This window comes from Pseudorasbora parva, chromosome 13 (genome assembly GCF_024679245.1).
Source record: "Pseudorasbora parva isolate DD20220531a chromosome 13, ASM2467924v1, whole genome shotgun sequence".
In the NCBI taxonomy this organism is placed as follows: domain Eukaryota; kingdom Metazoa; phylum Chordata; class Actinopteri; order Cypriniformes; family Gobionidae; genus Pseudorasbora; species Pseudorasbora parva.
The window spans coordinates 1676387-1689610 of record NC_090184.1 but is presented as its reverse complement, the minus strand read 5'-3'; the positions used below and the strand labels follow the sequence as shown (position 1 = coordinate 1689610).

General features: G+C 44.8%; 1 protein-coding gene across 5 annotated transcripts in view; it reads left to right on the top strand.

Moving 5' to 3' along the window:
- LOC137038392 (serine/threonine-protein kinase WNK2-like) overlaps positions 1-13224 on the top strand; it is a 113656-nt gene that overhangs the window by 35135 nt on the left and 65297 nt on the right. For all 5 annotated transcript variants that reach the window (XM_067412912.1, XM_067412914.1, XM_067412913.1 and 2 more), the window contains exons 5-7: positions 7605-7762; positions 8527-8615; positions 9776-9995. In XM_067412912.1, coding sequence (XP_067269013.1) covers positions 7605-7762; positions 8527-8615; positions 9776-9995 — 467 coding nt within the window. The remainder of the gene's footprint in view (positions 1-7604; positions 7763-8526; positions 8616-9775; positions 9996-13224) is intronic.

The window sequence follows — 13224 nt, the reverse complement described above, 5'->3', positions numbered from 1 at the left end:
TACTTGCCTCACAGACATATGCGCATAGAAAGCTTAAAATGTCCACTTTTAAACGAAACCATTCGAAACGAAAATATTTAATTAAGCAAAGTGCAGTGTTGACGCGAGCAGCTCATGCGTTTCTGTTCAGAACTGCGCTCCGTCACTGCACGAGCTGTGAGTTTAGCGCGCATTTTTACTTCACTTTAATATATTTTTCTTTCATTTTTTATATTATAATAATTTTATTCTAACACCTTTATTTTATAGTATTTAAAATACAGGCCTATGGTTAGCTTTTATAGACATTTTCAACCGTTTAAGGTTGAGCTTTTTTTTTTTTTTTCGTTGAGCTATTTTTCCCCCCAAAGGTTTCTCTCTCGTTTTATTTTTAGCGTAAGTAGGCTATTTTAAATGTTTTCCAGGTTTCCATGTTTGATTAATGTTTGTATTATTAATAGGCTATTATATTTATTAATTTAGCCTAATAGGAAATAATATTTTTAGAGCGTTTTAAAACATTTAGCCAAGCCAATGTGCTTCTCTTTGCGCGTGTATAATGAAAACGTACTCGGTTACTTTCGTAACCTCGGTTCCCTGAGAGAGAGGAACGAGTATTACGTATGGGAAAAACTCCTTTTCTCGAGAATGTGAAGCAAAACTTTTAATAAAGGTATCTATGTAAAGCGCAGTGAGCGGCCATAGCCCAGCGCGAGGAGCGCTCTGATTGGCCGGGCCGCGGCAACTGCAGGAACCTATGGTGAGGCGGCTGAGAGGAACGAACCAATGGGGGGCCTTCCAGAAGCCCGCCGAAAAAGGTGCTTATATTTGCATACAGGAGGCTATATAAGACCCTAATTCGCCATAGGTGTCAGGTTTTAAGATCGACTGAAGCGATACCTGAGAAGCATAAACACGGCACGGAACGTAATACTCGTTCCTCTCTCTCAGGGAACCGAGGTTACGAAAGTAACCGAGTACGTTCCCTTTCGAGAGAGGTTCCTCGTATTACGTATGGGAACACAATGTAAAGTGCCGTGTGTGCTGACTGACCCAGTATACCCAAAGCACATGTTATAAACCCCCGAGACACCGACAGAGGCGGCTTATAAGGGGAATGAAGAACCGGAAGAGTCGGTTCGTTTGAACAGCTGATCGGACATAGTCGGATCTTATGATGAATGAATAGTGCTTAAGGACTAATGTGTACAGGCCAAAACGTAAGGCAATCTGTTTGCCAGGGTCAAGATAGAGCCTAGATGGAGAGAAGCCCTGCTTGTAGAGCTGGAACCTCCAACTTGTAGAATCTGATAAAAGTGGACGGAGAGGCCCAGCCTGCCGCCGCACAGATATCTTCCAAAGAAATGCCACACGACCAAGCCCAAGATGAGGCCATGCCTCTAGAGGAGTGGGCTTAAATGCCTGTAGGACAGGTTAGGTCCTAGACCTATATGCTAGTGGGACTGCATCCACTATCCAGTGTGAGAGTCTGTTTCATGACAGCACAAACTTTAGTGCGGCCACCGAAGCAATGAAGAGCTGATCCGACTGCCTGAAGGGGGCGGAGCGCTCTAGATACAATCTCAATGCTCTGACTGGGCAGAATAGGTTTGCGTCTTATTCTCTCTGAGACGCGGGTTAAGCAGTGCAAAGACCTGCATACTGAAGGTGTTGATAGCACTTTCAGCATAAAACCATGCCTCGATTTGAGCACAACCTTGAAGTTGCTGGACCCAAACTCAAGACAGGAAGGGCTCACGGAGAGTGCAGGTAAGCCACCCACTCGGTTAACCGAGGCCACAGCCAGCAGAAAAACGGTTTTGAGTGATATGTGCTTCAAGCTCGTGTTCTGAAGTGGTTAGGAGGGGGAACCCTTCACGGCCTCCAAAACCATGGCTAGGTCCCAAATAGGGACCGAGGTAGGGGCAAGGCGGGCTGAATCTCCTGGCCCCTTTAAGAAAACACACAATAAGATCACTTTTCCCTAGTGAATGTGCCGCGATCGGAGCGTGGCTAGCTGCTATGGCGGAGACACACACCCCGAGTATGGAGGGGGGACGACCCGCATCCATTAGCTCTTGGAGAAAGCGAGCGGTTCCGCCAGTTCGCATGAGTGTGCGTCGATGTTTCGCGTAGCACATTGGTTAGAAAACCACTGACCACTTCAAAGCAGAGCTGCCAGATAGCAGGGGCTCTAGCTTCCGAAATAGTGTTCATAACTTGTCAGAGAGGTTCCCGGATACCGTTGATGGGCCATACGTGGAGGGCCCACAGCTCGGGATTGGGATGCCAGACCTTCCCTTTCATTGGCAGAATAGGCCATGGGGCTGTGTCTGACAGCTGAAACAGTATGGAGAACCATGTGCGGTTCTTCCAAAGTGGGGCTATTAAAAAGCACAGGCTTGCAGCTGGATCGCGATCGGAGGGAACATATAGAGGGAGTCTGGGCCAACATGGGCCAGGGCATCCCTGCGTTTGCAGAAAAAAATATTGGGCAGCGTGTGCTGTGCGAGCTGACTCGTTTGCGGGTAAAGGGACCATCCCCCTGGGTCCTCTGGATAACATGTCCGGACCCTGATTCAGAATACCTGGCACGTAAGCCGCCCTTAGGGAGCTCAGATTGTGCTCTGCCCATAAAAGGAGATGCTTAGCCATGCAGTGAACAGAGTCTGATCTCGGCTGCCCTAGCGATTTTATGTACATTATCAAGACGTGGTGGTTCTTATGCCGTAAGACGCTCGTTGAGTCTTGAGTCTATGACAATGACTGTACTGATAAGCCTGCCCCTCGAAGGCGAATCTCAAGAATGGCCTGTAGTGGGGGTGGGGGGTTATCGTAACGTGAAGTATGCGTTTTTCAGATCTATTGAGAAAACCCAATCCCCGGGGCGAATGTGCGCGAGGATTTGTTTCACCGTCAGCACCTTGAAACGAGCGTGTCATAAGTGCTTTGTTCAGATGCCTGGAAAATGGGCCTGAGACCGCCACCCATTTTCGGCAAGAGGAATTAGCGACAGTAAAAACCTGACTCGCTAGCGCCGGGTGTACTGTTTCCGCCGCTCTCTCCTTTAACAGTCTCAATGCCTCAGCGAGAAGCACGTGACTGACACTGCTTCTTACAGAGGGCTCGACCACGGCTTGAATCGCGGGGTCTGCGAGCAAAACTGTAGCGAGAACCTCGTTTTATATGTTCAACACCCAATATTATATACCAGGAATGGCCTGCCAGGCCTGGGCTCGTAAAGCCAGGGGTTGAATTAGATTCGGGGGCTGGCCGCTTAGTAATAGGGGCCTGTTAGCCGGGTTGCTTGTGCTGTAACACTGCTTGTAACACTGTGGGGATAGTGTTAGTTTTGGCGGTGCAGGCTTTGCAGTGGGCGCGCGCCTCACATTTATATTGTGTGTGCGAGAGTGAACTTTGTGAAAAGTGCTTGGGTGCAGGAGTGCAGACTGTAAAGTGGGCACATTTCCTACATAGAAAGCTCTTTTGTGTGTAGTGTAAACAATGTGCAGTGGCGCACAACCTACGTAGAATACCCACGGTGCAAACCAGTGAGCAAATCCACAGGGGTAAACGCACACAGCATTAGTGTGCAGACGAGCGTGTTTAACACAGGCTAGTTGACTGCAATATTTCATCTCCAGTCACTTAACTTAAGGGAACTGGGAGAATGTAAGGAAGTGCGGGTGGTATGTGAGCCATTCCACAATGCCGTTATGCTCTAGTCTAGACTGAAAGCACGCATGCAGACAAGCGTGTTTGACCACAGGCTAGTTGACTGCAATAAGGCTAGTTGACTTTATATGGTGTAATCAGGCCGCGGCGGGATTTATTTGTGATTTTGTGAGGCTGAATTAACAGTGCTTATGTAGGGGTGCACACTGTGTAGTGGACACTTTGTCTACAGTGTAAAAACCTTTCCAGCCGCCTGAATAAAGGGGACTGGAAGTGATAGAGTGAAAAAAGGGCTTAGCTTGGCAGCCATTTTCCGACGCCCTTATGCTCTGACAGTGAGCACGTGCTATGACGTAAGCCGCGCTCTAGTCAGCAACGCGCTGTGGAAGGGGCGCGCTATCATGACAAGGCAGCCATTACAACTTCCTTGGCAGTAAGCGCGCGCTGCAGCGACATTGTTCTTGACATACCCAACAGCCCGAGCTCGCTCGTCTAACTTACTCTAGTATTCTCTGTCCGCAGCGCTTCAGCACGGCGGCGGTAGAATGAGCACGGCGAGAGCTTCGGCTCGAGTTTGTTTATTCACTCTAGTATTCTCTGTCCGCGGCGACAGCGCGACTGAACGAGAGAATTGGAAGTGTGAGGAAAAACTCTGTCCGCGGCGCTTCTAGCACGGCGAGAGCTTCGGCTCGAGTTTGTTTATTCACTCTAGTATTCTCTGTCCGCGGCGATAGAGCGACAGAACGAGAATTGGAAGCGTGAGTTAAAACTCTGTTCGCGGCGCTTCTAGCACGGCGAGAGCTTCGGCTCGAGTTAGTTTATTCACTCTAGTATTCTCTGTCCGCGGCGATATCGCGACTGAACTAGAGAAGAGGAAGAGTGAGGAAAAACTCCGTCTGTCCGCGGCGCCTCCTCAGCGCGACGGTATAGTGACGAGAGCTTAGGCTCGAGTTCGCCTATTCACTCTAGTATTCTCTGTCCGCGGCTGTAGCGCGACGGAATGAGAGAAGAGTGGGAACAACTCTGTGGCAGCGGCGGAAGAAGAGCCGCGGCGGCGGCAGAGTAAAGAGAGCTTCGGCTTGAGTGTGCTCATGTCCTCTAACATTCTCTCTTTCCGCGGCGCTATTCAGCGCGACGGGACGAGAGCAGAGGGAGAGTGAGAAGAGCTCCGTCTTTCCGCGGCGCTTAACGACGCGGCGGAACGAGAGAGTCCTCGAGTAGAACAAGCCTGTAAGCTCTAGAAGTGGCGTTGCAGCGGCAACACACACACAAACACATATAACACTCAACATAGACACAGTTTAAAGGATATATAACGCCGGATGGCGTAGCTGGAACGGCAGAGAAGGTGGAGAGGGAGTCCGTCGTCCTCAGCTGCAGGTTCCGCTGGTGCCTTTTCAACGGCGGTGCTTCTTCCGGAGACCAGCGAAGGTATCGCTGAAGGAGATAAAATCTGACACCTATGGCGAATTAGGGTCTTATATAGCCTCCTGTATGCAAATATAAGCACCTTTTTCGGCGGGCTTCTGGAACGCCCCCCATTGGTTCGTTCCTCTCAGCCGCCTCACCATAGGTTCCTGCAGTTGCCGCGGCCCGGCCAATCAGAGCGCTCCTCGCGCTGGGCTATGGCCGCTCACTGCGCTTTACATAGATACCTTTATTAAAAGTTTTGCTTCACATTCTCGAGAAAAGGAGTTTTTCCCATACGTAATACGAGGAACCTCTCTCGAAAGGGAACACAACCAACGTCTTATCCATAATTCAATGTTTTGCTTTAACACATATAGGCTACTGTAGTTATGCATCAAAAACACTAAAAAGGTGAGTGTATGGTAAGTACTATTTATAATGTATTTGGCAACGCAATGTCCTGTGAGTTTATCAGTCGTCATTTTTATGATGTCGATTATCGTCTGATAACACTGACTGTTATCCATATCGACATATTTGCGAGACATCGTCGATATATGATAATATCGTCATATCGCCCAGCCCTATAGTACACATAACAGTAGTACATTTATCTAACAACATTAGTACTAAAGAAGAAGAAAGGGCCTCGATCTGATACTGTGCATCACTGTTCATTAGTAGTTACTTAATAGTAGTTCTTAAGGAGGCATGACTGAATTGAATAGTTACTGATTAACTAATTGATACTTAACACAATTAAAAAATGCTATTATATATTGATTAGTTAACACTCATTCCTTAGTAGTTAATATTAGTGACTTGAGTGTTAATGAAGAATTATTCATTAGTACTGCAGTAACTCTTTATTAGTTATGCATTAAGTAAGAAACAGTATTCTAAAGTGTTACCAATCTGATTACTGGTTTGGAAATAGTAACGCGTTAGATTACTCGTTACTGGGGAAAAAGTAGTCAGCTTAGAGTAACGCGTTACTAAAGCTCCTTTCACACTGCGATTCCGGCAAATACACGGATAATGCGACCCGGCATTTGTTCCCGGGCCGCTAGATTTGGTCCATTCACACTGCCAGCAAAATACCGTAATATGTGCGCTTTCACACACAACCCGTAACGGTCCCGGGTCGAGTTGACACGTGACATCCTGATGTGACGTATAACGGCGAGCGATCTCAGCTTCAGCGCGGATAGTAAGGAGCTCCGTGGTCTCGACTTGTGTCCAGTTTGCGCTCATTTCTGCTTGTTTAATTTTAGTTTCTTTTGTATACGAACACTCTCTGCGTTTAAAACACCGACGAGCTCTTCTGGCACTGCAGGGTTGTGTTATTGAAAAAACAAGCTCTAGGAGTCGCACGATAACTACGCACACGCTGCGGCATTAGTTTCGGCTTTTGTTCACACAGCGCTCGTCCCGGGTCGAATACCGCAATGTTACTAGGTCCCCGACCCGGGTCGAATTCGGTAATCAATCCCGGGACGTGGTTGCTTTCACACAGAAGGCGACCCGGCAATGCTCCGGGAATATTGCAGGTCCGACGTGCAGTGTGAAAGGGGCTTATATTTAGTATAGCTAACATTGTTGTTACCATTGTTGTGTTTTGCTGAATGTTGAAGTCTGTGTGTGACTCAAGCATGGTCAACTTCAAGATATTACAAATAAAGAGGGATTATATCAACCCAATTACAAGTTTCACACAGTGTTTATGACGCAATTGTTAGCACTTAAACTTTAAACGATCATTATATGGCTTGCTTTTAAAAGGTGTCATTCATTTCTGACTAAATCATTAACTGTAGGTAATTATTCAGTCAGAAGCTAGGTCAACTTTTAAATACAACCTATTTATTACTTCTCTTCCTTTGAAGCCTAATTACTGGGATTTCCTGTTGCATCGCTGCATCAATAGGAACAGAGTTATAAAAATATGAATGTTCGAAGGTTCCAACCAAAGGGTACACTGATCACCATAATGGTGAGGTTATTTTATTTCATTTTTTTGCTTGTCAAAATGGAACTCAAACTAATCAATTAATTTTAACTTGTTTTTTCTGAGTAATCAAGGAATAGTATGTGAATAGGACAGAAGACTAGCCTGACGTGGTCATCCTCAGCTCTAGTCAGAATATGAGTCTGATGCTCATTGGGCTGTGATTATGGGGCGTGTTTCAACCCAACCAGGAAAGACCTCGATTGGACAGACCAACAACCAATCAGAGCAGCGGAGCGACGCATAACGTTAGTTGTCAAATGTCAACAGAGCTCTACTGCACTGTGCTGCCAAGTCTGCGGTTTTCACGCAGGTTGTTTTCCATGCCAGGTTGAAGTGACCTCAATTATGTGATATATAGACCCAGGAATGCCAATTTTAGCAGCAACCTTGCCAAAATAACACATATTACCCCCCAAATGCCATTTTTTTTCCAGAGAAATTGATTAATTTGATTCTGCTTTCAGCTGCCTATGAGTGTGGTGTGTTTCTCTGTGAATCAGCAGATCGTTTCATCCTTGACCTTCCTCAGGTACGCCGGAGTTCATGGCCCCAGAGATGTACGAGGAGCATTACGACGAGGCCGTGGACGTGTACGCGTTCGGCATGTGCATGCTGGAGATGGCCACGTCTGAATACCCGTACTCTGAGTGCCAGAACGCCGCTCAGATCTACCGCAAAGTCACCAGTGTAAGTCAGTTCAACACTTTCTACAGCGTTCACTGCGGCGATCGGCTCATTTCTGATTGATTTGATCTTTGCGAGCTGTGTTTATCCTCTCAGGAGTCGCTGCACTGCAACAGGCTGTCAAGGTAACTAGATAGATAGTTAGCATTAAAGAGGTCGTATTCTGCTATTCTCAATGTTCATCTGTCTTTAGTGTGTGATGCTCCAGTTCTTCTCTCTACCAGTGTTTCTGAACTCCTGAAACGCCTCCATCTTGAGTGTCTTCAGGAACCGACATGTCACAATATTCCTCGTTAAAATAATTAATGCGCAGAATAAAGGGGCGGAGCCTGGTTGAGTTGGTTAGTAGTGTGTTTAAAACTGCCGGTTATGGTAAGGGGCGGGGCATTTCTCAAACACCAATCACAACACACTGCTCCAGCCGACCAATCAGAGCACAGTGTGCTTCAGAAGGAGGGGCTTCATAGAGACAGGAACTAAACAGTTTTTATATCACACTGCAAAAAAAATAAATGACTTGATAAGCAAAATGACTCAAGATATTAAATCTTGTTTGTTTTTTTCTCTTTTGAACGGATAACCTGAGAATCAGTTCACAAATCAGTGAGTTGGTGAGTTGAACTCGCATCAGGTTTTTGAGTCTCCGCTGACCGGAAGGGAAGATGATCAGTGAATAACATCATTAGTTTGGGTCTGTTCCTCACAAACACATGCGGCTCTTAATGTCTCTGTTTGTGTGTGTGTGTGTGTGTGTGTGTGTGTCTCAGGGAGTGAAGCCGGCCAGCTATAATAAGGTGATGGACCCTGAGGTGAAGGAGATCATTGGCGAGTGTATCTGTCAGAAAAAGGAGGAGCGGTGAGTTACTAAACCTCAAACACACACAGGGCCCTATTTTAACGATCTGAAACACAAGTGTCAAAGCGCGAAACACAAGTAACTTTGTGGGCGGGTCTCGGCGCTGTTGCTATTTTCCCGGCAGGATAAATGGCTCTTGCGCCCTGGCGCAGATCTAAAATGGGTTGGTCTGAAGTAGCTTCATTATTCATAGGTGTGGTTTGGGCGTAACGTGAATAAACCAATCAGAGCGTCATCCAGCATTCCCTTTAAAAGCAGCTGCGCAAGTTCCCTTATGGATCGCTATTATTATGGCGTATTTACCAGGCGCACGCCAGGAGCGGTTCACAGCCGAGGAGACGGATGTTCTTGAAGAGCAGTGAAAGACAGAGGAGTTGTGTTGTATGGGGATGGGAGAAACACACCCAAAATAGCGGCGGTTAAACGTTTTTTTCAGTTTTTCAGTCGATTTTTTTTTTTAATTCTTGACGGACAAACCAATTTGTCAGATGTCCTTATATACAGATATGTCTTGCCACTTTTGGGCAAACAGGTCTGATCCTTAATTACTACAATTAGCCTGAATAATTTGTAAGCTAGTTTATGCCTATTTTTTCACATCTGCGTGGCACACCACAATGATTACCGTCATCTCATGTGTTAATATTTTTTTAGTGTAACAATTTATGATTTGCAAAAATAACTGTTGCATCTGTGTAGATTTCATGAGCAAAGTGTCTGCGCGTTGTGCACGCTATACATTATGGTCAAGCATGCGCCCTTAAAATAGCATAATGAACAACGCGCAACGCGCCGCTGACTTTAGACTAGGTTTTTTCTGGTCAGTGGCGCAACTGTTTAATGGAACAGCAAAATAGCTCCAGGGATTGTTTGCGCCGGAACTCGCCTCCTTTTTTGCGCTGAACCGCCCAGGGAGCGCAAGTTCATTCACTAGTTTAGCGACGTGCTTCTGTGGAGGGAAAAGCGCGCTTTGCGCCGGTGCAAAATAGGAATGACACATGCGGCGGTGTACAAAGTCAATTGCGCTGGGTGCAAGATAGGGCCCCCTGTCTATATCATATATAGAGTAATTTAGCTCGTTCCTGAAGGTTTACGCTCCTCCATTGATTCTCAGTATCCCGGTGCATCTGCTAACCATCACTGCGCCTCTCTGTCCTCAGTTACTCCATTAAGGACCTGTTGAATCATGCGTTCTTCGCCGAGGACACGGGTGTGAGGGTGGAGCTGGCGGAGGAAGACAACGGGATGAAGACCTCCATCGCACTCAAGCTGTGGGTGGAGGATCCTCGCAAGCTGAAGGGCAAGTACAAGGACGGAGGAGCCATCGAGTTCACCTTTGACCTGGAGAAGGAGGTTCCTGAAGCCGTGGCGCAGGAGATGGTGCGTGTGACAGCGATTTCCAGCGCACTGAGATAACAGACAAATAACTGCGTATGATGTAGAAAACCCAGATCTCAATCCAGCTTCCTAATAGGGCTAGGCATTGACACACATTTCATGATTCAATTCTGATCTCAATTCTGATTTATTTGGACATACACCGATCAGGCATAACATTATGACCGGTGAAGTGAATAGCACTGATGATCTCTTCCTCACGGCTCCTGTTAGTGGGTGGGATATATTAGGCAGCAAGTGAACATTTTGTCCTCAGAGTTGATGTGTGTGAAGCAGGAGAAATGGGCAAGCGTAAGGATTTGAGCGAGTTTGGCCAGATTGTGACGGCTAGACGACTGGGTCAGAGCATCTCCAAAACTGCAGCTCTTGTGGGCTGTTCCCGGTCTGCAGTGGTCAGTATCTATCAAAAGTGCTCCAAGGAAGGACCAGTGGAGAACCGGCCACAGGGTCATGGGCGGCCAAGGCTCATTGATGCACGTGGGGAGCGAAGGCTGGCCCGTGGGGTCCGATCAAACAGACGAGCTACTGGAGCTCAAACTGGGGAACACATGGCCCCAGGATGCACTATGGGAAGAAGGCGAGCCGGCGGAGGCAGTGTGATGCTTTGGCCAATGTTCTGCTGGGAAACCTTGGGTCCTCCATCCATGTGGATGTTACTTTGACACGCTCCACCTACCTAAGCATTGCTGAGACCATGTTCAGCCTTTGATGGAAACGGTATTCTGGTGGCTGTGGCTCTTCCAGCAGGATAATGCTCCTGACACAAAGCACAAATGCTTCAGGAATGGTTTGAGGAGCACAACAACCAGTTTGAGGCGTCGACTCGGCCTCCAGATTCCCCAGATCTCAATCCAATCGAGCATCTGTGGGATGAGCTGAACAAACAAGTCCGATCCATGGAGGCCCCACCTCACAACTTAAGGATCTGCTGCTAACATCTTGGTGCCAGATACCACAGCACACCTTCAGGGGTCTAGAGGAGTCCATGCCTCGACAGGTCAGCAAAAGGGGGACCAACACAATATTAGGAAGGTGTTATGTCTGATCGGTGTATAAGCTTATTGTGATTATTGGATGGGAGGAGCTAGGAATAATGTCTAGTGAAGTTTTGTTCTCGCATCACCTGAAGTACAGCAGTGACATAAACATCGATTCTTGAATCAATATCAGTTCATCAAAATGAGAATCAATATTTTCAACCAAACATCTAGATTCAGGTGTATGCATTTTGGCTGTTTGAGATGAGACAGGCAGAAATTATTCATTTATTTAAAATGAGAGAATAATAAAAATACAATAATGTTCAAACATGTAAAAAAGAAAAGGTAAAGATAAAAAATAGAAGAATAGAAAAATAAAAAAACAAAAACCCAGCAAAGTATCTTACTTACCTGTAAAAACATGCTTCTATCTCATGTACGAAAAAATAGTTTGAATTGTTCGTTTTAACCCAGATATGGTATGTGACCATCCCGAGAACAACCCACGAGCTTCACGGCTCAACATATCTGATGTCTTCCTGCTTCTATTGTATCTGAGCTATGAACACTGATCTAGAGATATGTCATGTCTCTTATGAGATTATCAGATAATTCTCAGTTAAAAGGCCAGTTTTGGATGTTTATTCCCTGCCAGATTTCCCTTTCTGCCCTCTCGTAACCTCTGCCTGCGACGCCATTGTCCTGCTCAGATTGGATCTGCTGCGGTGTTTAGACTCATCAGAGCCTCCCTCGCTTTCTGCTGAACTCTTGAAGAGCTGCTTCACTTACGGCCACACCTGTTTTCAGATCCAACACTAGATGCGCTTAAAGCCACGTGTGTGTGTGTGTGTTATATATTTAAGCACGGTCTTACGTACAGTGTGTGGGCTTCCTGGACGCAGTTCAGATTGGAAAATCCTTTCTGTAATCATGTTGTGTAATCTGGTGATTGTAATGTGTGTGAATGTTTGCTAAAGGGAAAATGGAGCTGATATTTACACACAAACCACAGTCTAAACGTTTCCCCGCTTCACCCGGTCAGACGGCTGATCAGTACACAGATATCGAGCGCTCCATTACAAAACCCTTCATGCGTTTATGCGTGCTTGGGTGAATCTCACAAAAACTAAATCACCATTTAGTACTTTAGTAAGAATTTATAATAATGGTCATTAGTTAACATTAGTTAATGTATTAACTAACAGGAACTAACCATGAGCAATATGAGCAATAATGTTCATCTTTGTTAACATTAGTTATTATAAATCCAGCTGTTCCTGTTAGTTCACAGAGCATTAACTAATGTTACCAAGATTATAATAATGTATTAGTAAATGTTAACATTAACAAAGATAAATAAATGCTTTATTAGTGCAGTTCATCATTAGTTTATGTTAACTAATGTAGTTATTCTAAAGTGTATAAAGTGTATTAATATGAATGTTAAGTACATTTTTCCTGTTGTTAGAAATTCTTCATCCCACAATACATTACTGTAAATCATTCAGATTTAGTTTATTAGAGACAGCACAACAAAAGCAGCCATCATTTCCTTTCTTTTTTTTTAAATATGGTAATTATCTGTTTTTGTAAATATTATGTATTAAATATTATTTCAGCTTATTTTATATATTTAAATTAATTGTAGGCATAGTGAAAAAAGCCCTTTGGCCTTTTTTTTCTTCCTTATTTTTTTTAAATTCTGGTTATTCTAAGTAATTTTGCTAATTATGCATTAGAATAATGAAATGTAATTATTACTTTTTAAATTTAAATAAAAACGTAACTTTTAAAATAATATTTTTTATATTTATGTGTATGTATGTATGTATGTGTATGTGTGTGTGCGTGTGTGCGTGTGTGTGTGTGTGTGTGTGTGTGTGTGTGTGTGTGTGTGTGTGTGTGTGTGTGTGTGTGTGTGTGTGTGTGTGTGTGTGTGTGTGTGTGTGTGTGTGTGTGTGTGTGTGTGTGTGCGTGTATGTGTATGAATGTATGTGCACACACACACGTATATTTCATCTTATTTAAATTTAATACCACACAACAAAAGTAGACATGATTTCCTTTTTTTATTCTGATAATTCTAATTAGTAAAGTAATAAGTAATTCCAGTAATTAATAACTGTATTCATTATGTATTAATACAATAGTATTTTTATGTAAATAAAAACCATGTAACTTTTAAAATATTATTCTATATTATATTTCAACTTATTTATTTAAACTTACCA